This window comes from Acomys russatus, chromosome 17, assembly GCF_903995435.1.
Source record: "Acomys russatus chromosome 17, mAcoRus1.1, whole genome shotgun sequence".
Lineage (NCBI taxonomy): Eukaryota > Metazoa > Chordata > Mammalia > Rodentia > Muridae > Acomys > Acomys russatus.
The window spans coordinates 60,507,887-60,533,185 of record NC_067153.1 but is presented as its reverse complement, the minus strand read 5'-3'; the positions used below and the strand labels follow the sequence as shown (position 1 = coordinate 60,533,185).

The 25,299-nt window shown below is 43.6% G+C and overlaps 1 protein-coding gene and 1 non-coding gene across 2 annotated transcripts in view; both read left to right on the top strand.

Annotated features, from left to right (window-relative positions):
- The window catches only part of Ccnt1 (cyclin T1), a 28,905-nt gene extending 4,922 nt beyond the window's left edge, over positions 1-23,983 (top strand). Inside the window, exons 3-9 of the mRNA XM_051160298.1 lie at positions 5,765-5,893; positions 11,882-11,942; positions 14,266-14,328; positions 17,323-17,368; positions 18,995-19,158; positions 19,308-19,378; positions 22,043-23,983. Coding sequence (XP_051016255.1) covers positions 5,765-5,893; positions 11,882-11,942; positions 14,266-14,328; positions 17,323-17,368; positions 18,995-19,158; positions 19,308-19,378; positions 22,043-23,446 — 1,938 coding nt within the window. The 3' untranslated portion in view covers positions 23,447-23,983. The remainder of the gene's footprint in view (positions 1-5,764; positions 5,894-11,881; positions 11,943-14,265; positions 14,329-17,322; positions 17,369-18,994; positions 19,159-19,307; positions 19,379-22,042) is intronic.
- On the top strand, positions 7,127-7,233 carry LOC127201919 (U6 spliceosomal RNA). The gene has a single exon (XR_007832254.1). It is a non-coding gene; the product is annotated as a U6 spliceosomal RNA (small nuclear RNA).
- Positions 23,984-25,299: the final 1,316 nt, after the last annotated feature.

The window sequence follows — 25,299 nt, the reverse complement described above, 5'->3', positions numbered from 1 at the left end:
AAGTTAACAGTACAGAAACGTATGCAGTGAAAGCTCTTCTGCTCTGTAGAGCACTCACTGATCAGTATCTGACATGCAGCATCATGTCTTTCTGTATATGAACTTGTCATGCCTCACCATACCCCTATTTTTTTTTTTTTTTTTTTTTTTTTTTGGTTTTTCGAGACAGGGTTTCTCTGTGTAGCCTTGGCCATCCTGGACTCACTTTGTAGACCAGGCTGGCTTTGAACTCACAGCGATCCGCCTGCCTCTGCCTCCCGAGTGCTGGGATTAAAGGCGTGCGCCACCACGCCCGGCCCATACCCCTATTATACAACTTTCTGGAACATTCTCTTCATGCTGTTTCTCATAATTTAGGTGGCTTCAAGGAGACAGGGCATGGTGGTGCACACTTGTAATTTCAGATCTTGAGGGCCAAGGCAGGAGGATCCGAAGAGTTTGAGGGTAGCAGACCTAGTCATGGACAGACAGAATCACAGGGGGCCTGGGAGATGTGTCATTTGGTAAGTGCTTGTCATCCAGGCGTGGGGACCTGAGTTTGATATCAAACTCTACAGAAGTCTGGCTGTGGTGGGATGGGGCTGAAGAGGTGCTGGTTCAGATGCAGGCACACATGCACATAGATAAAAATAAATAGAAAAAGAATTTTTTGAAAGATTTGGCATGGTGGTGCATAGGTGTAGTTGCAGCACTGAGAGTTGGGGACAGGGCTCTTGGGACTCGCTAGCAAGCGCTTAGCGGGGGTTCTTGAGCTCCTGGTTCAGCGAGAGACTCTGTTTAAAAAAGAAAAGATGGGGGCTGAAGAGACAGCTCAGCAGCTGGTTAAGAGCACTGGCTGCTTTTCCAGAGGACCTGGGTTCAATTCCCAGCACCCACATGGTAGCTCACAACTATCTGTAACTCTTAAGATCTGACACCTTCACACAGACGTACATGTGTAAAGCAGGCAAAACACCAATGCATATAAATAAAAATAAATTATTGAAAAATAAAGAAAAAAGAGAAGATGGAGAGGGATTGAGGAAGACCTATTGGACACACCTGTCTTCACACACAAACACCTTGAAAAAAATTTTTTTGAAGATTTATTTTTTATTCTGTATACAGTGTTCTGCCTGTGTGTACACTTGCACGCCAGAAAAGGGCATCAGATCACGTTATAGATGGTTGTGAGCCACCACGTGGTTGGTTGCTGGGGACTGAATTCAGGACCTCTGGAAGAGCAGTCAGTGCTCTTAACCTCTGAGCCATCTCTCCAGCCCGAAAATATATTTCTTTTTTAATTAAAACATTTTTTTTGGGAGGCAGGTAAAAGTTTTTCTGTGTAGCCTTGGCTGTCCTGGAACTCTTTGTAGATCAGGCTGGCCTGGAACTCACAGAGCTCCGCCTACCTCTGCCTCCCCAGCACTGGGATTAAGACATGTAAAAACCACGCCCGGTTACTGTAAGCATTCTTAAAGGTAAAGGCTTTTTAATTTATTTTTATTCCATATATATAGGTGTTTTCCTGCACGTATGTTTCTATACCACAAGTTTGCTTGGTGCCTGAGGAGGTCAGAAATAGGCATCGATCTCTTGGGACTAGAGTTATAAGCATTGTCAACTGCCATACTAGGAATCAAACCTGAGTCTTTTGGAGGAACAGCTAGTGCTCTTAACCACTGAGGACTGGGGAATGTGTCTATATGCCTAGCACATGTGAAGCCCTGGGTTGGATTCCCCACACTGGAGAAGGAAAAAGAAGAAGTTAATTGGCCACGTAGATTTATGCCTTTATGATAGTTTATTTAACTAGTTTTCTTTTGGTGGATATTCAGGTCAGTTCTAATTTTTTATAAAAATATTCCTTGGGGCCTGGTGGTGGTGGGGTTGGTGCACGCCTTTAATCCCAGCCCTTGGGAAGCAGAGGCAGGTGGATCTCTGAGTTCGAGGCCAGTCTGGTGTGCAAAGTGAGTTCCAAGACAGCCAGGGCCACCAAGGGAAACTCTGTATTGAAGAAAGAAAAAACAAAGCAAAACACAGCCCAATAGCCTTATCTTTACATAGATCGCTTATAGCCCTTTAAATATAAATGCTAAGGGTGTGCATGAGTGCAGTCTTTGCTGTTAGTCCGCCCTTCTGGAAGACTTCATCAGGGTATTCTTTGCAGCAGTGTAACAGACCCCATGAGTTTACTTGGATTCAGAATTCACCAGCTGAATTTCCATGTATGCTGCCTTAAATCTTTTCAAGTAAGGAATAGGAAAGTTCTAGTAAATTACCTCTGAATCTTTTGTGTTTATGTTGTAATTTATATATTTAAAAATTGTTGGTGCTCTGGGTGCAGTGGCACACACCTGTAATCCTAGCACTCAGGGAGCCAGAGGCAGGTGGATCACTGTGAGTTTGAGGCTAGCCTGGTCTACATAGCCAGTCCAGGACAGCCAAGGCTGCACAGAGAAACCCTGTCTCCAAAAATCCAAAACTAAAAAAGGATGTACCTTGGAGTCAGATGTGCCTAGATTTGGAGTCTTGGTGATCTGCTTAATATCTGTGTGGCTTGTGCCTCAGATTTCTGATCTTTATGTTAAGTAATAGTGCCTGTTTCCAAAGGAGTTTATGGGATTTAAATTAATTAATTTTCAGAATTCCTGCCCAAAGCAAACAATTGGTAAATATTATCTGTGGTGTTTGTTTTGTTTTGTTTTGTTTTTTAAAGCGATAGATGATATTTTTATTTTATTTTTTTTCCAGAGCTGAGAACCGAACCCAGGGCCTTGCGCTTGCTAGGCAAGCGCTCTACCACTGAGCTAAACCCCCAGCCCTCCTTGTTTTTTGGTTTTTTGTTTTTTTTAAGATTTATTTTATTATTATGTATACAGTGTTGTCTGCTTGTTTACTTGCAGGCCAGAAGAGGGCACCAGGTAACATTATAGATGGCTGTGAGCCACCATGTGGTTGCTGGGAATTGAACTCAGGACCTTTGGAAGAGCAGGTGGTGCTCTTAATCATTGAGCCATCTCTCCAGCCCCTTGTTTTTGTTTTTTATGAAGAGAATGTTTACTCTAAACTGTTATCAAACTGCTTCTTAGAGTTAGGTGCACGTACCTGTAATCTTAGGAATAAGGGAAACTGAGGCAGAGGGTTGCCAATTTGAGGCTAGCATTGGACAAACATGGGAGACCTTGCCTTTAAAAAAAAAAAAAAAAAAGACTGTGGCCTAGTAAGATGGGTGATAGTGGGACAGGTGCTGGCTGTGAAGCCCGAGCCCAGCCCCTGGGGTTTACTAGATAGGGTGACCTGCTGAGATCCAGCCTGGGGCGGACACTCTGCCCAGCAAGCTGCACTCCTGCTTCTTTCCTCATTCATCTGTGATGGGCATCTACGCTGCTTCCAGTTTAGCTTAAGAATAATGGAAGGATAAGGACAGTTGTGCAAATAAATACCTTTGTAGCATGCCAGCCTTTAGTCTAGACAATTGCAAACCAATATTATAATGCTTCAGTTGCCCTGTAATTTTTTTTTTTTTGTTTTTGGAGGCAAGAGTTTCTCAGTGTAATAGCCTGGCTGTCCTGGAACTTTTCTTTGTAGACCAGGCTGGCCTCAAACTCAGAGATCCACCTGCCTCTGCCTTCCCAGTGCTGGGATTAAAGGTGTGCGCCACCACGCCCAGCTGTGCTGTGTGATCTTTTATGGTCAGGGTCTGAGATCTTTACCTGCTTGTATATTGGCTTGGATTATTTTTCTCTCCAAATGTTTTCTGTTTTGTGAGTTTAATACTTTGTGGATTGTTTTGTTTTTCAAGACAGGATTTCTCTTTGTAATAAATAGCCCTGGCGGTCCTGGAACTCTGTAGACCAGGCTGGCCTCAAACTCACAGAGATCTCCCTGCCTCTGCCTCCTGAGTGCTGGGACTAAAGAGGGCACCACCACACTTGGCATAAATTGTTTTATTTTATTTTATTTTGGTTGTTGTCTTTTTGTCCTCCCTCTAACCCCCTACAAAGGGTCTCTCTGTGTAGCCTTGGCTGTCCTGGAACTCATTCTGTAGACCAGGCTGACCTTAGACTCACCTGCCAAGTCCTGGGATTAAAGGGGTGAGCCACTACAGTCCAGTTCTTATTTTTTTTTCCTCCCCCTAGTTCTTATTTTTTAATTTTTAATTTTTTTTATTTTTTGGTTTTTTGAGACAGGATTTCTCTGTATAGCCTTGGCTGTCCTGGACTCGCTTTATAGACCAGGCTGGCCTTGAAGTCACAGCAATCGCCTGCCTCTGCCTCCCAAGTGCTGGGAGTGCTGAGATTAAAGGCGTGCACTAGCACACCCATTTTAGACAGTCTTTTGTATAGCCCAGGCTGTCCTTGAACTCACTATGTAAATGATTCCTCCCTCTGCGTCCCAGTGCTAGGGCAGCACTACTATGTGTCTCTTTCCTCACGCCCCCCCCCCCTTTTTTTTTAAAAAGGTGGCATCGGGCATGGAACCAGTAAGCTCTCTAGGAACTGGGCCCCAGTACCTGTAATCTCTTTTTCTCCCCCCCCCCCTTTTTACACACACACACACACACACACACACACACACACACACACACACACACACTTATTTATTTATTTATTTTTTAATTTAATGAGACTCACCATGTACACCAGGCTGGTCTTCACCTCAGATCCACCTTCTACCTCTGGGGCGCTGGGATTGCAGCTGTGGATTGCCACACTCCACAAACCCATTTTTACTTAGTGTGTGTGGTGTTGTATGCAGTTGTGTGCTTGCTTGTGTGTAGGGGACAAGAGTAGAGATGGACATCAGATCTTCTATTGCTCTCTGTTTTTTTGAAATAAGGTCTCTCACTGAGCTGGAGCCTGCCATTTTGGCTTGGATCCTCCTATTCTACCTCTTTACCCTGATATTATAGACATGCTGCTGCGTCTGGATTTTATGTGGCATGGAGTTTTTCGACGTAAGCCACCACTTTATCTGCTGAGCCCCCAATTTTTTAAAAATTCCCCCAAACTTTTAAAGATTCTACAATTCACTGACCCTCCCTCCCCCTCACAAAATTAGGCAGCCATGAGCAGTGTTTGGTTTTAGACCATTTGTGTCAATTCTTCCCTCATTAGGAGTCTCGTGATCTGGCCCTGTAGCTGCTGGCACTTGCTTACTTTGTCTTTGAATTTACTTATTCTTGAATTCCAGTTTACCAGTTTAGAAAAACAACAACAAATCCCAGTAACCTTGGTATGGTTGCTCACACCCATCCATAATCAAACACCCAAGAGGCTGAATGAGGCAGAAGGCTTACTAGTTGGGGCAGTCTTGAGCTAAACAAATAGTGGGTACCAAGCCAGCCTGGGCTACACAGTGAGATCCCCATCTAAAAAACTAAAGCAAAGTTGGGCATGGCAGTGCACCCCTGTAATTCCAGCCCTGGGGGAAGCCGAGGCCGGCAGATCTGTTCCGAGGCCAGCCTGGTCTACAAAGCAAGTCCATGACAGCCAAGGCTACACAGAGAGACCCAGTCTTGAAAAGGGGTGGGGATATAAAAGCAAATAACAAGTGTAAATGGTCCAGTTTTCAGTGGACAGCAGCAACATCTGCAGCCTCTCACATGAATACCTGAGGCATTGTCAGGACTGGTGCTATGATTTGACAGGCGAGGGGAAAGTATGAGCAAGACCTTTGAGATTGTAGTGGAGACTTGATGTGTATGAGATTTAGCTCCTCTTAGATCTGATTATCATTTAGAATTAAATAACAAGCGTGACTTTTTCCCCCCTCTCTGAAGTCTATGGCTCCAGCAGCATTGTTTCTAGCAGCAAAAGTGGAAGAACAGCCAAAAAAGTTGGAACACGTCATCAAGGTAGCACATACTTGCCTCCATCCGCAGGAGTCACTTCCTGACACGAGGAGTGAGGTAGGTGGCTGTCTACACCTTCACAAAATCATTGCTTCATTTTGCAACTTTGAACCTGCGATGTTAAACTTTCTAGTGTTTATTTTTCTTTTTCCCTGAGACAGTGTTTTCTCTGTGTAGCTCTGGCTGTCCCTGAACTCACTCTGGAGACCAGACTGGCCTAAAACTCACTCTGTAGACCAGGCAGGCCTTGAACTCAGATTCTCCTGCTTCTACCTCCCTAGTTCTGAGATTAAAGGTTTGTGCCACCACTGCCTGGCCAGTGTTTACTTTTTAAAATTAAAAAAAAAAAAAAAATAAGATTTATCCAAAAGTTTGTCATAAAATTGAAAGCTATGTAAGAGCAAAGAAGAATCATATCACCTGGATAGGTTTTTTCACCCTCTGTATCCAAAATATTTTTCTTATTCTCTCCTGTTTAAAAATGGCCAGGTAAGCTGCGTGGCGGCGGCGGCGGCGGCGGCAGCGGCGGCGCCGCACACCTGTAACCTCAGCACTCGGGAGGCAGAGGCAGGTGGATTGCTGTGAGTTCGAGGTCAGCCTGGTCTACAAAGCGAGTCCAGGATAGCTAGGGCTACACCGAGAAACCCTATCTTGAAAAACAAAACAAAACAAAACAAAAAAAAGTGCAGGTAGTAGTTCAACAAACACATGTGTATTTACATCTCTAACCATTCTGTTAAGAAGCAGACATAGCTTTTAGCTGTTGTTTTTTCAAGACAGGGTTTCTCTGTGTAGCCTTGGCTGTCCTGGAACTCAGAGATCCACCTGCCTATGCCTCTTGAGTGCTGGGATTAAAGGTGTGCACCACCACCACCTGGCTGTTTCCACCTTTTTTATTGTCTTTCTTTCTTTCTTTTTCTTTCTTTCTTATGTAAGCAGTGCTCTGCCTACATATACACCTGCAGGTCAGAACAGGGCATTAGATCACACTATAGATGGTTGTGAGCCACCATGTGGTTGCTGGGAATTGAACTCAGGTCCTCTGGAAGACAGTGCTCTTAACCACTGAGCCATCTCTCCAGCCATGGAAATTTAAAAATGAGAAAGGGTCTCTGCCTGACTTAAACAACAGTTTGAAAATGAACACATGCTTAGAGATAACAGGTTTTGTATGTGTTTATTATTAAATTTGACTTTAGCTAAAAGGCCAAGAAGCATTATGGTTATTATTAAAGAGTCCAAACTATTTTTCTGAGACAGGGTTCAAACTCTTATTAAGATTCATTTCAGGTGCTTGCTTCGGCAGCACATATGCTAAAGTTGGAATGATACAGAGAAGATTAGCACTGTCCTTGCACCAGGATGACACACAAATAGGTGAAGTGTTCCATATTTTTTAAAAAAAGAAAAAAAATCATTTCAGATTAAAGTTCACATTTTCTTCCTGTGAGAATACTGTTAAATACAGTTCCATAGAGACTCTGTTGGACCTTTATCCTGTGCACATATGCGTTTGTTTTGTTTCGTGCTTCCTGGTGTGTGTGTGTGTAGGGGGATGTTTTGGTGGTCAGGCATCGAATCTAGGACTCAGAATTCTAGGCAAACACTGTTGCAGAGCCACTCCCCCAAGCTGAATGTGGTTGTGTACACCGTAAAACCTGTCACTCAGGAAGCAGAGGGCAGGAGGGCCTCTGAGGCCAGCCTGCTCTGTATACTGAGTCTTAGAGCAGCCAGGGCTACATGGTGAGTGCTGTGTCTTTAAAAAGAAAGAAAACCCACACTTTCAGTCCTTGGCTTTTGTAATGAAGGGTGACTCTCCTGGCTTTTTAAAATTTATTTTTTAAAAATGATTTATGGGGCCTGGAGAGATGGATCAGAGGTTAAAAGCAGTGACTGCTCTTCTAGAGGTCCTGAGTTCAATTCCCAGCGTCCACATGGTGGCTCACAACCATGTATAATGTAACCTGATGCCCTCTTCTGGCCTGTAGTTGTACATGCAGGCAGAACACTGTATACATAGTAATGAATAAATACATCTTTTAGAAAAGATGTTTAAAATGATTTATGTATTTAATTAAATACATACTATATGGGTGCAGATGTCCACAGAGGCCAGAGGTCTTGGATCCCCTTGGAGGTATGGGTGGTAGTAAGCTGACCAGTGTGAGGCTCAGAATTGAACTCTGATTTTCTGCAAGAGCAGCATATGCTCTTAGCTACTGAGCCACCTTTGCAGTTTTGGTTTTAGAAGCCAGTGATTGGAGCCAGGCATGTTGGTGCACGCTTTTAATCTCAGCACTGGGAGGCAGAGGCAGGTAGATCTCTTGTGAGTTCCAGGCCAATGATCGGAGACGTTGAGAATTCTAACACTTAAAACTGAGGGAAAATTATAGATTAATGTTACTAGGTCATTTAAGTCTCATATGGGTATATGGATCATGCTTTATGAAAAAAGTATATAGATTTGTATATGTACTCTTTATTTTTAGAAATTTTGTGTATCCAGTTTCAGTATGTGTGCTACTGAAACAGGCATGGATAGCCACTTTCTCGCTATGATGAAACATCTGAAAAACAGCCCAAGGGAAGCATTGATTTCTTTGGCTCGTAGTCTCACAGGTTCTCGCCTGCGGTTATTTAGCTGTATTACTTTTGGTCCCGTGGCTATGAGGCAGGACATCATGGCTTGGAAGGAGCAGGATGCAGAGCATCAACAAAGAGCCAGGGATGAGATGCACTCTGTGGAGGACGTGCTTCTGTGACCTGCCTCATCAGATTATAACAGCCTCTCTGGATTAATCCACTGATGAGGTCAGAGCATTCATGATCCAGTTACTTCCTAAAGGCCCGTCAGCTGACAGCCAGACCATAACAGTTTGGGTGCCGTGCCTGTGTGCCTGCATGTATGCATGCCAGTTAGCCAGCCAGCCATGGCCTGTGTGGAGGCCAGACTACAACTTTGTGGCATTGGTTCTCTCTTCCTCCTTTACTGGGGTTCCTGGGATCAGTCTTGCTTGACAACATCTTGCCTGCTAACCATCTCTTCAACCTGGCACCTGGGCCCTTTAACACAGGAGACTGGGAAACATTTTATCCTCAAACCGTCACACTTTCCCCCTTCTCCAAAGTGCACTCATAGTTCCTTACTTGAGTATTGAGCCCCTGTAATAGGAAGACTTTTGTACTTTAATATATTGGAAAGAGGGCTAGCATAGTAAATTCTTACTTGATTTACTAATAAATAATACAAAGTTTAATGTGAAATTAGCTACAACCATAAGAATAAAGACTTCGTGGTGATAAGCACATTGTGCTTTCTTTTGATACTTTATATTGTTTTTAGTCCCTTCCTTCCTTCTTTCAGGTCAGGGTTTCTATTTGTGCCTGGCTTGCTGGAGCTCATTATGTAGACCAGACTGACCTCAGTAACCCGCCTGCCTCTGCCTCTAGAGTGCCAGGATTAAAGTTGTGTGCCATCACTGCCCGTCACAGTTTTTACTTTTATTTTATGTGTATACATATTTTACCTGCATATATATGTGTGATTCAGATCCCTGAGAAGGGAGGTTACATACAGCCGTGTGGTGCTGGGGAATTGAACCTGGTCCTCTGGAAGAGCAGGTGGTGTTCTTAACCCCTGATCCATCTCTTTCCAGCCTACTGTGGTCTCTTAACTCCTTACCCGAATTTCATTTTCCTAGAGGCCAGTTTTTTCCAAAGAAGTATAAAAGCCATATTTACAAAATTTTTGTTTTGTTTTCCGAGACAGGGTTTTTCAGTGTATCTCCGTCTGACCTAGAACTCGCTCTGTAGACCAGGCTGACCTCAAACTCACAAAGATCCACCTGCTTTTGTGCCTCCTGAGTACTGGGATTAAAGGTGTGCACCACTACTGCCCAGCCATATTTGTAAAGTTTGTAAAATTATTAAACTTTAATAAAATCCTTGAGATGAGGGGAGGTGGAGGTATAGTTCAATGATAGAGCACTTCTACGTGATTAAGTCCTTACTGCTCAGGGTAGGGCTTACAGCTGGCTCACTGGTAAGGTACTCGCTACCGAGGCCGACAACCAAAGGCCGATGCCTAAACCCACAAGGAGAACTGACCCGCACACGCTGTCCTCTAACTTGCACATCCAAGCTGAAGTGTGCACATGTCTCTCTCCCTATGCACTATAAACAAATGCAAGACGATTTCAGCTTTCATTTCACAATTGTATTTTAATTTTCACTGGCTATAGTTTATTTTATTTTTTATTTATTTAGGTTTTTCGAGACAGATTTTCTCTGTGTAACAGCTCTGGCTGTCCTAGACTAATTTGTAGACCAGGCTGGCCTTGAGCTCACAGAGATCTTCCTGCCTCTTGAGTGCTGGGATAAAAGGAGTGCAGCACCGTGCCCAGCCTTATAGTTTTAGTTGGTAGAAATCTGAATGAACTTTTTTGTTTTGAAACAGTCTCTTCATGTAGCCCTGGTTGTCTTTGAACTCGGGTCCACCCGCCTCTGCCTTCCGAGTGCTTCCCCCTGTGCCTGGCTTTGAGAAGACTTTTAAAATTTATTCTCCTTATGGTTTTGTTTTTTTTTTTTTTTTTAAGAGGGCGGAGTTTTTGTTTGTTTATTCTTTTGAGACAAGGTTTCACTTCGTAGCCCTGGCTTGCATGGCATCCTGTAAGTACAGCCTGGCCTCCAACTTTCAGAGATCCATTTCACTTGCCTGTCTCCCAAGTCCCCTGATAAAAGCATGCCCCCAATGCCAGCCAAGCTCCTTTAACTCTTAGAGATCTACTATCAGCTCAGAGAGAAATTTATTATTTATTTATTTGGTTTTTGGAGACAGTTTCTCTGTGTAGCCTTGGCTGTCCTGGACTCACTTTGTAGACCAGGCTGGCCTTGAACTCAGAGCCATCCGCCTGCCTCTGCCTCCTGAGTGCTGGGATTAAAGGCGTGTGCTATCACCGCCCAGCTTCAAAGAGAAATTTAATGTGAGTCAAATATTTATCAGTTAGATGGTTACAGTGCTCTTTTAAAAAAAAAAAAAGTTTATTTATTGTATATGAGTGCTCTATTTGCATGTACACCTGTTATGCCAGAAAGAGGGCTTTAGATCACATGGTTGTGAGCCAACATGTGGTTGCCGGGAATTGAACTCAGGACCTCTGGAAGAGCAGACAGTGCTCCTAACTGCTGAGCCATCTCTCCAGCCTTACAGTGCTCTTAAATGGCCTGCAAATAAAATGTGATATTTATTTACTTATTTATTTATTTTTTGAGACAGGGTTTCTCTGTGTATCCCTGCTGTCCTAGAACTCACTCTGTACACCAGGCTGGACTCTTAACTCATAGAGATCTACCTGCCTCTGCCTCTGAGGTGCTGGGATTAAAGGCAAGCGCCACTACTGACCATCTGTGATGCCTTTTTATTATGTATACAGTGTTCTGCCTGCATGTACACGTGTACACCAGATGATGGCACCAGATCTCATTATAGATGGTTGTGAGCCACCATATGGTTGCTGGGAATTGAACTCAGGACCTCCAGAGGAGTAGTCAGCATGCTTAACCTCTTAGTTAATCTCTTCGGCCTGATTTTTTTTTTTTTTCCTTCGAGACAAGAGTTTCTCTGTGTAGCCTTGGCTGTGCTGGACTCACTTTGTAGACCAGGCTGGCCTCGAACTCACAGTGATCTATCTACCTGCCTCTGCTTCCTGATTGCTGGGATGAAAGGCGTGTGCCACCACCACCTAGCTTCCAGCCTGGTTTTTAAAGTTTTATGTGTATGAGTGTTTGCCTACATGTATGTAAGTGAACCACATGTATATAGTGCTGAAAAGGCCAGCGAGGGTGTTGGATCCCCTGGAATTGGAGGTACAAATGACTGTGAGCTGCAGTGTGGGTGCTGGGAACCAACCTAGGTCGTCTGCAAGAGCATCAAGTGCTGTTCACTGTAGACCCATCTTTCAGGGCCTCTATCCATACCGTTCGTTGTTTGGTTTTTAAAATTGCTTGCTCTTTTGTGGGATATAACTTCCGTTTTTTCTCTCTTAGGCCTACCTCCAACAAGTTCAAGATCTGGTGATTTTAGAGAGCATAATTTTGCAGACCTTAGGTAAGTTCATTTTCTTAAGAGCATGAAAAGGTATATATGGAATAAAATGATTTCATGTTAGATCTGTAAGATTAGGAGGAAGTCTTTTGAAGGGACTGGGACATGTCTGTAGCTGGGTAATAGTGCCTGTGCAGCTCGTAGTCCACAGTGTTAGGTTCATGGAGATCCTTGAAACAGCCACTAGTCAGGAGTTTGCTTTTAATTTTCCTCATTGTAAGGTTTATGATTTATCTCTCTATTTTAGAGTGTTTTGTTTGTTTGGCTTTTGGAGACAGGGTTTATCTGTGTAGCTTTGGCTGTCCTGGACTCACTGTGTAGACCAGGCTGGCTTTGAACTCACGATCTGCTTCCTTAGTACTGGGATTAAAGGAATGAACCACCACGCCCTGCTCTGGCTCTGCTTTGTTTGTTTGTTTGTTTGTTTTGTTTTTTGAGACGGAGTCTATGTGTTTGGCCTGGACCTCACAGAGGTCCACCAGCCTCTGCCTCCTGAGCATGCTGGGAGGTGTATGAGAGAGTGATTTTGTACTGAAATTTCTCCTCCTCCTCCTCCTTTCTGAGTTACTGTGGGTAGCTCTTGTCCTGGAAATCTCTCTGTATACCAGCTGTATTAGTCATCCTATTGAATAACTTGCAACATGTGAATTGTTCATTATATCTATGTTTTGTTTTTGTTTTAACTTTATTGATTTACTTTGAGACAATCTTTTATCATGTAGCTCAGGCTGGCCCTTGAACTCACTGTATATATCAGATTGGCATCAAATTTGCAGATGTCCTCAGCCTCCGGAGTGTGCCACAATGCATGGCTGGGATTTTTATTTCTGTGTTAAAATAAAATGTACTTACGTCATTTTTTCAATATACTGACCCTGTTAAATAATTTTGGTAATGACCTTTTGAAGTTGGATCAACAAGTACACATTATAATAGAGCTGATGAAAAGGAACAAAGTGAGGGCTAGAGAGATGGCTCAGAGGTTAAGAACACTGGCTGTTCTTCCAGAGGTCCTGAGTTCAATTCCCAGCAACCGCATGGTGGCTCACAACCATCTGTAATGAGATCTGGTGCCCTCTTCTGGCCTGCAGGTGTACATGCAGGCAGAGCACTGTATACATAATAAGTAAATCTTTAAAAAAAGAGAGAGATAAAGGAAATGAGGCGAGAGGAATGAATTAAGATTTCTAATCCAGCCGCCCATGGTGGCCTTTAATCCCAGGACTCAGGGAGGCAGAGACAGGAGGATCTCAGAATTTCAAGGAGGCCAGTCTGGTCTCCACATAGAAACCCTGTCTTCTCTTTTCGAGGTTCAGCTGTAAGGAAGCGAGGCTATAGCTCAGTTGGTAGAATGCTTAGCTTTCTTGAACCCTAGGTTTGCTGTCTAGATCCTCAGTGCCTCACAAATTGCCCGTGCTGGTGCACACCCGTATTTCAGCATTTGAAGCTGGAGGCAGGAGGATCAGAAATACAGTAATTCTCAGCAACACAGTGACTTTGAAGCCAGCCCGGGCTACATGGAACCATCTTTTCCTACTCTCTGCTTCCCCAAATGAAGGAGACTAAGCTTTAGAAGGAGTCCTTGTTTGTGAGGCTGCTTCTTTCAACCTTGTGCTGCATCCTTTTTCCTACAAAGAGATAAAACATTCTTTTAGATTTACTTTATTTTATGTGAATGAGTATATGTCTGTGCACCATGTATGCCTGGTGCCCACAGAGGTCAGAAGAAAGTGTCAAATCCGGGCTGGGTGTGGTGGCGCACACCTTTAGTTGCAGCATTGGGAGGCAGAGGCAGGTGGATCATTGAGTTCGAGGCCAGCCTGGTCTACAAAGGGAGTCCAGGATAGCTAAGGCTACACAGGGAAAGAAACCCTGTCTCGAAAACAAAAAAAACCCAAAAAAACCCAAACTTTATTTGTACTAAGACAGCCAAGGCTACACAGAAACCCTATCTCAAAAAACAAACAAACAAACAAAAAGTGTCAAATCCTTTGAAACTGGGTTACAGTGAACCACCATATGAGTGTTAGGAGTCAAACGCAGTCCTCTACAGGACATGCCGTAACCACTGTGCCATCTCTGTAGCCACTCTTAGCACCATTGTTGCATTTAGAGGTTTGTTTCTTGAGTGGCCTTTGGGTCTCACTGGTGCCCTTGCTGGTGCTTGGAGGTGGGAGCCTCGGACAGTGTGAGGGATAATTGGAGTCTCTGTAGTCTCTGCACAGAGCTTTTGGGAGAGAGAAACAGGCCCTCAATGATTCACACAAAAGTGGTATCAAGTGTGGTGACTATTTTAGCTTTTTAACCAATTGCTTTTTTTTTTAAGGGTTTGAGCTAACAATTGATCACCCACATACACATGTGGTAAAGTGCACCCAGCTTGTTCGGGGTAAGTAACTAACTTTGAATTGCTTAGTTATTTGGGGCCTCTGCTTGGCACGAAGGTGCAGCCCAGCACAGCATAGCTGCTTTGTCACAGTTTTAGAAGGAGTGACCTGCTTGGCTAGAATCAAGCACTTTTGGAAACTATTTTTAGATGCTTTTAATTTAACAAGATTGTGTGGTCAACATTAATTGTCATTTTGACAGAATCACTTGGGAGATAGGCCTGTGGGTTTTCCAGTGGAACATTGCGTTAGGCTAATTGAGGTGGGAAGAGCCGCCTGTCGTGGACGGCCCCTTTCCCTGGCTGCCCTGCCCTCAGTCATTCCCCCCCACCCCCCACCCCCCTGCTTCCTGACTGGATGCAGTGTAGCCATCTGCTTCTTGCTCTGGCTGCTGTGGCCTCCCTGTCAGGATGGACTGTGAACCAAACAGGAGAGAAGCTAAGAGAGTTAACTTTAGTCTTTTGGGGTATTTGTCAAAGGGTAGGAGCATGGAGTCATATATATATCCAAGGCATTTTTTCAGAAAATCTTGAGAGTTGATGGTCTTGGGCCAGCAAATGGCTCAGTAGGTAAAATCACTTGCCTTACAAGCTTGAACCCTGGATCCCACAGTGAGAGGAGAGAGCTGACTTCTGACTTCCACATACGCTGTGGCTTTCCAGTGTTCTAACTCCCGTCTCATTTGTACACTTGCACACAAGTATAGTTTGTTTATTTATTTATTGGTTTTTCTTTTCTTTTCTTTTTTTTTTTTTTTTTTTTGGTTTTGGTTTTTCGAGACAGGGTTTCTCTATGTAGCCTTGGCCATCCTGGACTCGCTTTGTAGACCAGGCTGGCCTTGAACTCACAGCGATCCGCCTGCCTCTGCCTCCCGAGTGCTGGGATTAAAGACGTGCGCCCGGCTAAGTATAGTTTATTTTTAAAAGTAGGTGGTCTTGCCAGGTGCATATCTTTGATCCCAGCACTTCGGGAGGCAGAGGCAGGCTGATCGCTGTGAGTTCGAGGCCAGCCTGGTCTACAGAGTGAGTCCAGGACAGCCAAGGCTACACAGAGAAGCCCTGTCTTAAAAAAACAAAACAAAACAAAAGTGGATGGTCTTATTTTAGTTCATGTCTAATTACAGGAGATCTCAATGATTATATAGAATTTATTTGAATTTGTTTTTCTTATTGGCAATCCATTGGGTGGAACTTTAAATTTATATACGGATGGGTGTTTTGCCTGAGTATGTTTGTGTACAACATGTGTGGCTGGTACCCTTGGAGGCCAGATGAGGGAGTCAGATCTACTGGAACTGGATTTATAGGATAGTTATTAGCCATGAAGGTACTGAGAATCAAACCCTGCACCTCTGGAAGCAAGGCTAGTGCTTTTAATCAGCGAGCCATTTCTCCAGTCCTGATCAAAAAACTACTTATTAAATGATTAAACTAATTAATTCATTTTTCTTTCTTTCTTTCTTTTTTTTTTTTTTTTTTTTTTTTTTTGGTTTTTCAAGACAGGGTTTCTCTATGTAGCCTTGGCTGTCCTGGACTCACTTTGTAGACCAGGCTGGCTCATTTTTCATTTTTGAGACACGGTCTTACTATGTAGCCTTGCCTGGACTGGAATTTGCTAAGTAGGTCAGGCTGGCCTGGAACTCAGATTTCTGCCTCCTAAGTGCTAGAATTAAAGTCTTGCACCACCATACTCAGCCCTGTTTTGTTTTGTTTTTGAACAGAGTTTAAACCTAGGGCTTTGTATATGTTGGCAGCTGCTCTACCATTGCCTTACATCTGAATCAGTAAGGGTTCTGTTTATTAAACAGCATAGTAATATCTGTGGCCCCAGTTGTGGTGGATCTCACCAACATTCCCAGTATCTGGGAGGCTGAGACAGGGAGATTATTGCAAGTTCTAAGCTAGCCTGGGCTATATAGTGAGTTCAGGCTAAGCCTGGGCTACATAGAATCAATAACAGAAACAGCAAACAAAGGAGTATGTGGGGCTTTAAATTCTTAGTGGTTGAGCATTTGCTTGATACACGTGAGAGCCTGGGTATCATTGTGCATATGAATGTCCTAGAGTTTTATATGCTGAGCTGATAACTAGCCCTACTTTTGTTTTAATAATGATTCATGAAAATTGAAGTTTCAAAAAAAAAAAATTCCCATTTCCTCCAAGTTTTATATATTAAAACTTAAAACAAACAAACTTGGCTGGGTGATGGTGGTGCACGCCTTTAATCCCAGCACTTGGGAGGCAGAGGCAGGTGGATCTCTGTGAGTTCAAGGCCAGCCTGGTCTACAAAGCGAGTCCAGGACAGGCAAGGCTACACAGAGAAACTGTCGAAAAACAAAAACAAAAAAAGGAAAGAAAAAACACTTAAGTTCTAAAGAAGATAAAATTGGCTGTCTTATTTGATTGTTTTTTGGGGTATGTGGAATGTTTTATTTTTCATTGTAGTGTGTGAAGTAGGTGTAATTTAATGTTTAAGGGGTTAATCATAGTCTGCTCAGTTGAAATTTTTTTCTTTTTTTATGGACAAAAGTTCATGTCCCCAAATATATCAAAAAGCCTTTTGTGTTCTGACTTTGGGGCCAGGTCCTATTGGTTTGTCTTTTAGCTTGCTGTTTCTCTGTGATCTCTTGAATCAGAGTGTGTCTGATTCAGGAACTGTGTCAGGAACTATATTTTAAGCAGGTTCCCCCAGGAGCTGATGTGCAAAGTAAAGCCTGAGTCCCTCGATCTGGAAATAGCATAACTGTTAACGTTACGATTGGAAATCAGTTGTAGAACATACGCTCAGTCTGAAGGCCCTGGGGCCAGCTGCCAGCATCTTACTTCACCCCTCCGTAAATCATCATCTGCTCACTTGGGTAGATGCAAACACAAGGGAACTCGGCATTATCTGCCTGATTTATTACTATTGCAGTATCTTCCAAATAATGCATGTTTACTATGTATTTGTTGAGAGAGAATGGAGCTAATAACTCCTTTTTCCTTTGTTTCTATTAGCAAGCAAGGACTTAGCACAGACGTCTTACTTCATGGCAACCAACAGGTTTATATTTTATTTCTTTCTCTATGTTTTGGGGTTGGCATTTGGTTGGGCTGAGCTTGTCACCTTTTGAGGGGTTTATAGGATCACTCACTGAAGTAGAGCCAGAAGCCATGGGAATGGTCTATGATGCAATACATTGTAGGCAGTGCTTTGGCAAACATGGATTTGTCTGCAGACTCTTTGGAGATTTGCTAGGGTCTTGTAATTTTGTAATTTAGCATGCCTAATTCTGTGCCTTAACTTTGCTATGAAATATTAAATATCATAATTCTGAAAATTCATGTTATTTTGGGGGTTGTTTTTCTTCTTTGCCCAAGGAATGGGCACTTTATCTATAGGGACTTTCTTTTTAAGTAGTTGTCAGGGTATAACTTGTTCTGCTGAGCGACTTGGTTGTTCTCATGTCTGACTCCCTCAGTCATCAATGTAAGAAGTTCAGTTTCAGTAAGCTGACACAGAGGCAATGGCTGTAACTCAGTTTCTAGAGTACTTTCCTAGTGTGCCCACTCCCAAGTTTAATTCTCAGCACTGAATGTATTAAATGTGGCTGTTCACTCCTCTGATCTCAGCACTCGAGACACAGAGGCAGGAGAATTAGTAGTTCAAAGCCATCCTCTGGATTATAGCAAGTTCAAGGCCATTCTGCTCTACGTGAAACCCCCATCCTACAAACACAGACAGGCAGACAGACACACACACATATAAGAGGGAGGAGGAGAAATAAGACATTTTGAAGAGTCAGGCATTATGGTGGTACAGCATTGTAGTTGAGAGGTTGTGAGTTTGAGGCCAGCCAAAGAATGAGACCTGTCTAAAAACCAAACACACCCTTTGAAAAAAAACTAATCAGGTATATTTTATTTGTATTCCAGAGAGCCATTTGCTTTCTTTCTTTCTTTCTTTTTTTCTTTTTTTTTTTTTTTTTTGAAACAGGGTCTCACTTCCCATGTGTTGGGATTTTAGGCATCTACTACTGTCTTGGTCTTTTTGTTTTGAGACACTGTCACACTAAATAACCCTGGCAGTCTTGGGATTGACTATGTAGACCAGAATGCCCTCAGACTCACAGATCTGCCAGCTTGTTGCTTCCCAATCGCTGGAATTAAAGGTGTGCCTCACTGTGCCTGGTTACCTAGTTTTTTTTCCTTTTATTTTTTGTTTTTGTTTTTTGTTCACTAATCAGTGTATAGATTATGTGATCATAGGAAAATTAGAAATGTTAACTTGCAGTATTTTAATAGAAATCATATTGAGGTGCTGGAGAGATGAGTCAGAGGTTAAGAGCAGCACTTCTAGAGGACCTGAGTTTAGTTCCCAGCATCCACTGAGGGCTGGTACACCCCCACCTGTAACTACAGCTGTGTCCTAACCTCACACCCTCACTCATGTGCATATATGTCCACACAGACATGTATGACATGTATACATAATTGAAAGTGAATCTTAAAAAAAAAAAAAAAAAGGAAGAAAATCATATTGAATGCTGAATCAGAGACATATTTCTTGCCCTTCTCACTCTCCTGTGGATTTTGTTTTTGTTTTTGTTTTTTAATAATGGAGAGTTTTAGTTTAGGGTTGAGAATTAAGGGCTCATGACACTCTCTGTTTCCTTCCCTTTGATGTCAGCCTGCATTTGACCACATTTAGCCTGCAGTACACACCTCCTGTTGTGGCCTGTGTCTGCATCCATCTGGCTTGCAAGTGGTCCAACTGGGAGATCCCAGTCTCAACTGACGGGAAGCACTGGTGGGAATATGTTGACGCCACTGTGACCTTGGAACTTTTAGATGGTAAGTTTTAGCGTAAGGGACCTTGAAACGCACTTCTTGATTTGTCACATATCTGGCCGAACGTGACTTGGAAACAGTGAGTTAGTTGAGGTTATTCTTGTTTCATTACCTTCTTCTTTCTGAACATTTCTTGAATGTTTCATTTGTAGAATTGACACATGAATTTCTACAGATTCTGGAAAAAACTCCAAGCAGGCTGAAACGCATTCGGAACTGGAGGGTAAGAATTAGAGCTGATAAACTCACTCTTTGAACTGCATCAGTGATTATACCAGAATTGGATGTGTGCACTAGGTTTAGAATTTCCCTTTAACAGTAACTGCATGGACACTAGTTAAGATTTCAGTCTGTGGGGAGAGAAGACTTGCACTTTAGCAGTACCTTTTGCGAGACTTCTTGGGCAGTGGCATTGGTTGAGTGTTTTATTTATTTGGTTTGTTTGTATACATGTATTCACATGTAGGTGTACATGCCTATGAGCATACACATGGAAGCCAGAGGTTGTAATTCAAATGTTGATTTCTGTACCCGCATATCTGGCTGCAGTCCTTGTTCTGAGAATCTCCTGTCTCAGTGTTGTGTCAACACTGCTTCCAAAATGTCCACTGATATACCAGTAAAGCAGCTTACAGCCGGTTGCTGAGCAGGGGAGAGAATAGGGCTGGACTAGCTGCCAGCCAGGGTAGCAGGGCTGAGAGGAATGAAGAAGGGGATTCCGCCATGGGAGAGGCCTAGGAGACTTCAGGAGGAGAGAGCCGAGTAGGGAAAGCCATAAGATGCAAGTCTCTCTGGGATGTCCACTGAGAGGAAGCCGGACTAGCCTAGAGGGTTAAGAACAGAGTAATTACTCTAAGGTTTGTGTTGTAAAGCTTATTAAACAAATATAATAAATAGTCCAGTCTCAATTATTTGGGATAAGAGAGAAACTGAGAAACACAGTTTATAAATAATAATTCTTAACGAGTTCCTCCGTTGCTCTTCATTATTTTTGAGACATGGCTTTCTTACTAACCCTGAAGCTCACTGTTTGAGCTCGACTGGCTAGTGAACTGCAGGGAGCAGCTTGTGTCTGCCTGCCTGGCTCCCTCTACCCACCTCACTCTGGAGTCACAGGTATATGCCACTGCACTGGGCTTTTTTCACCTGTGTGCTGAGGACCCAGGTCAGATCCTTAAGCTGGCAAGGCAAGCCTTTTACCCACTGAGGTGTCTGCCCACCTCTGGTTGTGTGTTTTCTGTATAGTGTTGATTTCTGATAGAGGGGCAGGGTATGATGTAATTATAAGGGTCGACTGTAGTTTGTCTTTGATATTAGCTACTTTAAAAATGTTTTGTTGGGGCTGGAGGCTAGAGAGATGGCTCAGAGGTTAAGAGCATTGATTGCTCTTCCAGATGTCCTGAGTTCAATTCCCAGCAACTGCATGGTGGCTCACAACCATCTATAATGTGATCTGATGCCCTCTTCTGGCCTGCAGGGGTTCTTGCAGCCAAAGCACTGTATACATAATAATAAATAAATAAATCTTAAAAACAAACAAACAAAAAAAAAACCAAAAACCAAAAAACGTATTGTTCTTTTTTTTTTTTGTTCTTCCATCCCTCCCTTTTTTTCTTTTAAACAGATTTATCATTACAGTTGGGTATGGTGCTGCACACCTTTAATACCTGCACTGATCTCTATGAGCTTGAGGCCAGCTGGGGCTATGTATAGTGAGACCCTGGGTGGGTAGATCTGGATTTTTTTTATTTTTTGTTGTGAATGTTTGCCTGCATTTATGTGCATGGAGTATCTGTGATGGCCAGAAGAGGGCATCAGGTCCCTAGAATTGGAGTTGCAGGTGGTTGTGAGCTGCTAAAAGTGCTGTCAACTGAGTCCAGGCCTTCCTAACCCCTGAGCCATCTCTTCAGCCCCAGGGTTTTTGTTTTTTTCTTTTTTGGTTTTTCAAGACAAGCTTCTCTGTGTAGCCTTGGAACTCTCTTTGTAGACCAGGCAAGCCTTGAGCTCACAGAGATTTGCCTGCCTGTGCTTCCCCAGTGCTGGGATTAAAGGTATGTGCCACCACCGCCTGGCATTTATTTATTTATTTATTTATATTTTGAGAGAGAGATGCAATCTCGAGTTGTAATGCAGATATGTTTAATCTTGTGAATAATAGGGTTATTTCTCTTATTATAGCACCAGGTAGATGAACCTGGGTACAGCTTAGAGGCAGGATACATACTCAGTGTGCAGTAGGCCCTACACTCAGCCACCAGCACTCAAACAAAGAAAAAAGCCTTCTCCAACCCCCTTTGAGACAAGGCCTCATGTAGCTCCAGCTGGCCTTAAGCCTTGCTGATGCAGGGCTTGGCCTTGCACTCCTGATCCTCCTGCCTCTGCCTCTACCTTGTAAGTGCTAGGATGGCAAGCATGAGCGCCATGCATGGAAATTTCCCTCATTTCTTATTAGTCCACACTAATTCTCCCGAGTCTAGTGAGTTATAGACAGTGCTTGCTTGGGGTTAGAAGTAAACTTAAAAGCATGTACTTCATTTTGTATTTTCATATAAAACTCACCAAATCGTCTAGAATTTATTTAAGGCAAGCTACAGCCATACGTAGTTGTGGCTGACTGTTTAAGAATAGCTTTCTCTGGGTATGGTGGTGCATGCCTTTAAGCCCCCAGGAGGTAGAAACAAGATCCCTGCATTTGAGACTTGCCTGGTCTGTAGAGGGAGTTTCAGACCAACACGGGGCTACATTGGCCTTGCCTCAAAACAAAAACTAACCCACCCCCAATATACACAAAGCACAAAAACTATCAAAAAGTTCTTAGTTGGTGCTTCAGTGTACTGCCACCTAGTCAAGCTCTTGGAATGAAGAGGGTTTCTGTGCTTCACTCTAGGCATACCAGGCTGCCATGAAAACCAAACCAGATGACCGAGGAGCGGACGAAAACACGTCAGAGCAGACAATCCTCAATATGATTTCTCAGACCTCTTCAGACACAACTATTGCAGGCTTGATGAGCATGTCCACTACATCTACCACAAGTGCAGTGCCTTCCCTTCCTGCCTCTGAGGAGTCGTCAAACAGTCTGACTAATGTGGACATGCTGCAAGGTGAGCGATGGCTGTCTTCCCAACCACCTTTTAAACTCGAGTCTTCTCAGGGTCATCGGACTAGTGAGAACGTAGCACTTATTGGGGCTGATCACTCCTTGCCACACGAAGGCGCCAATGCATTTGTTTCCCAGAAGCAGACTAGCAAGAATGCGCCGACAGCTAAAGTTACACTTAAAGAGTACCGTGCAAAGCACGCTGAAGAGTTGGCTGCTCAGAAGAGACAGCTGGAGAACATGGAGGCCAATGTGAAGTCACAGTATGCGTATGCCGCCCAGAATCTCCTGTCTCACGACAGCCATGCTTCAGTTATTCTGAAAATGCCCATTGAGGGCACAGAAAATCCTGAACGCCCTTTTCTGGAAAAGGCTGACAAATCAGCTCTGAAAATGAGACTCCCAGTGGCCAGTGGAGATAAAGCAGCCTCTTCCAAACCAGAGGAGATAAAAATGCGCATTAAAGTGCACTCTGCAGGTGATAAGCACAATTCTGTAGAAGACAGTGTGGCCAAGAGCCGGGAGCACAAAGAGAAGCACAGGACTCACCCGTCCAATCACCACCATCACCACAACCACCACTCACACAAGCACTCTCACCTACAGCTGCCCGTCGGCACTGGGAGCAAAAGGCCGAGTGATCCAAAACACAGCAGCCAGGCGAGCGCCTTAGCACACAAAACCTACAGCTTGTCTAGTACTTTGCCTTCTTCCAGCTCTGCTCGGAAAAGGGGTCCTCCCGAAGAGGCTGGGCCAGCAGTATTTGATCATCCAGCCAAGATTGCCAAGAGTACTAAATCTTCCTCCTTGAATTTCCCCTTCCCTCCTCTTCCTACAATGGCCCAGTTGCCCGGGCACAGCTCAGACACAGGTGGCCTGCCCTTTTCACAGCCTAGCTGTAAAACTCGAGTTCCTCACATGAAACTGGATAAAGGCCTTCCTGGGGCTAATGGTCACAACACAACTCAGTCAATAGATTATCAAGATACTGTGAATATGCTCCACTCCCTGCTCAGTGCCCAAGGCGTTCAGCCCACTCAGCCCCCTGCATTTGAATTTGTCCCTTCTTATGGTGAATATATGAATCCAAGAGCTGGTGGCATCTCCTCCAGATCTGGCAATACAGACAAACCTCGGCCACCACCCCTCCCATCAGAACCGCCTCCACCACTTCCACCTCTTCCTAAGTGAGAAACAACAAAAGAAAGGAAGAAAGGGGCAAAAACTTAAAAAACAAAAAAACACCTTTTTGTTTTGACTACTGATACTGGACTACGAAAACTACATCCCTTATGAAATACGTCACCCCTGGACTAAGGAACTGATTGCTATTGAGACAGGTGGGGAGGGTGGTGGAGGGCCTCAGTGCCATCTCTGCTGCCTCCCTCACACATCTGTTTTATAGCTTATACTGGTATCAGAGAGATGGGGTTAGTGTTGAAGCTGTGACGGATTCTGTTGCTGGCCTCTCCCCATCCTGGTTAGGTTGGCTGGAGTAGGTGTCTTTCCTCTTCTTGCCAGAACTGAAATGTGGAGGGCATAACACGCAGTTGTGCAGTCTTTTGGTGTTTAACATATCAGAAGAGAGGAAGTATTTAAACGTCAAATCTTTAAGAGACTTTAAAAAAATAATTTAAAGAAAGTAAGTTATCTGTTTAGTTTTTTTATATAATCGGGAGGGGCAAGGGGTTTGCTGTGTCTGTGAGGAGCATAGCAGTGACCGATGAGGGTGGGGGCTGGAGGGCGGGAGCGTGTGCAGGGAGGTTGGGAGGGTAGGCTCAGGCCACTTGAAGTATTGAGACCTTTAAAGTGTAAGAGTGTGAGTGTGTGTGTGTTGTGTGTGTAAAATCATGTTACCTTTTTCCTCCCACCCCTATCCATTTCACACCTCAGCATTCTACTAGAGAGCATAGTTGCCCTGAGAACATTACGTGTTGACGTTGAAGCCCACCCCCATCCCGCGCCCATGTTTATGTTGTAGTAATAGCAGCCTCTAGTTTCTAGTTTGGACAGGTGCAGCCAATGACCTGACTCTAGCACCATTTCAAAACCTTCCCTTTTAACTCCTTTTTGTGTTTACAGTGCAGATGGAGGTGGGATTGAGGGAAAAGCTACAGAGCAAGGCCAGGTCTGTAGGCCTTTTCAGGCTGGGCGCTGGGAAGCCCCAGTCTCTGCAGTGGGGAAGGGCGTACTTTGTCCTGTCTGACAAAGACCAGACCGTGAGTGATAATAGGTTTTGGAGAAGCCAGGAAGTTAATGATACTAAAGACAATGAAATTGTGATTTGGGATTCTGAAGCCTTTGTGTTTGAGTTACATTATGAATGTAAGACTTGCTTTTTATTGTATATCTAATGGGAAACAACTGCATGCTTGCATTTGCGGCCTATATGACTTCAGAGACAGTTTGAACTTAACAGCATTGGTATAATGAGCGAGCAAGCCTAGCCAACAGACACTGCTGTGTTTAGATTCTTTTGGTGGCTTTTGATTCTAGACAGAGATCCTTAAGAATCCTTTTTCAAAAAGTGGGTCAGAATTCCTATTATGGCTTGAACATTCTAGATATTAGGAGGGAATAGTTTTGATGAAGGAAATCTTTGAAGAAATACTGGCTAGATAAAAATTTTAAGCCAAGCTGTCTAAACTGAGAATGCTGCGTAGCCACAGATCACTGCTGTTCTTTGGTTCAGTTGTGAAATATGTGTGTGTGTGTGTGTGTGTGTGTGTGTGTGTGTGTGTATGTGTATATATATTCACACGTGTGTGCATGCACACATGCGTGTGCACGCTTTTTTCTGCTATGGAAAAGATGGTGCTATGAAAATAATCAGTCTTTTGTTTTAATTAATGAAGCTTCTCTCATGCCAAGTAGTCTTGAGGGAGAAGTCAGATTCTTTTCATGGAAAGTCATAGGGAAACAGAAGTTGTACGGGTGCTGCTTGCCAAGAACAGACTAGGAAAAACACTGAGGCAGTTACAATTGGTGATGTGTGGTCCAGTAGAAGAAAGATGTATAGGAAGGAGGATGTCTTAGGGCGACTT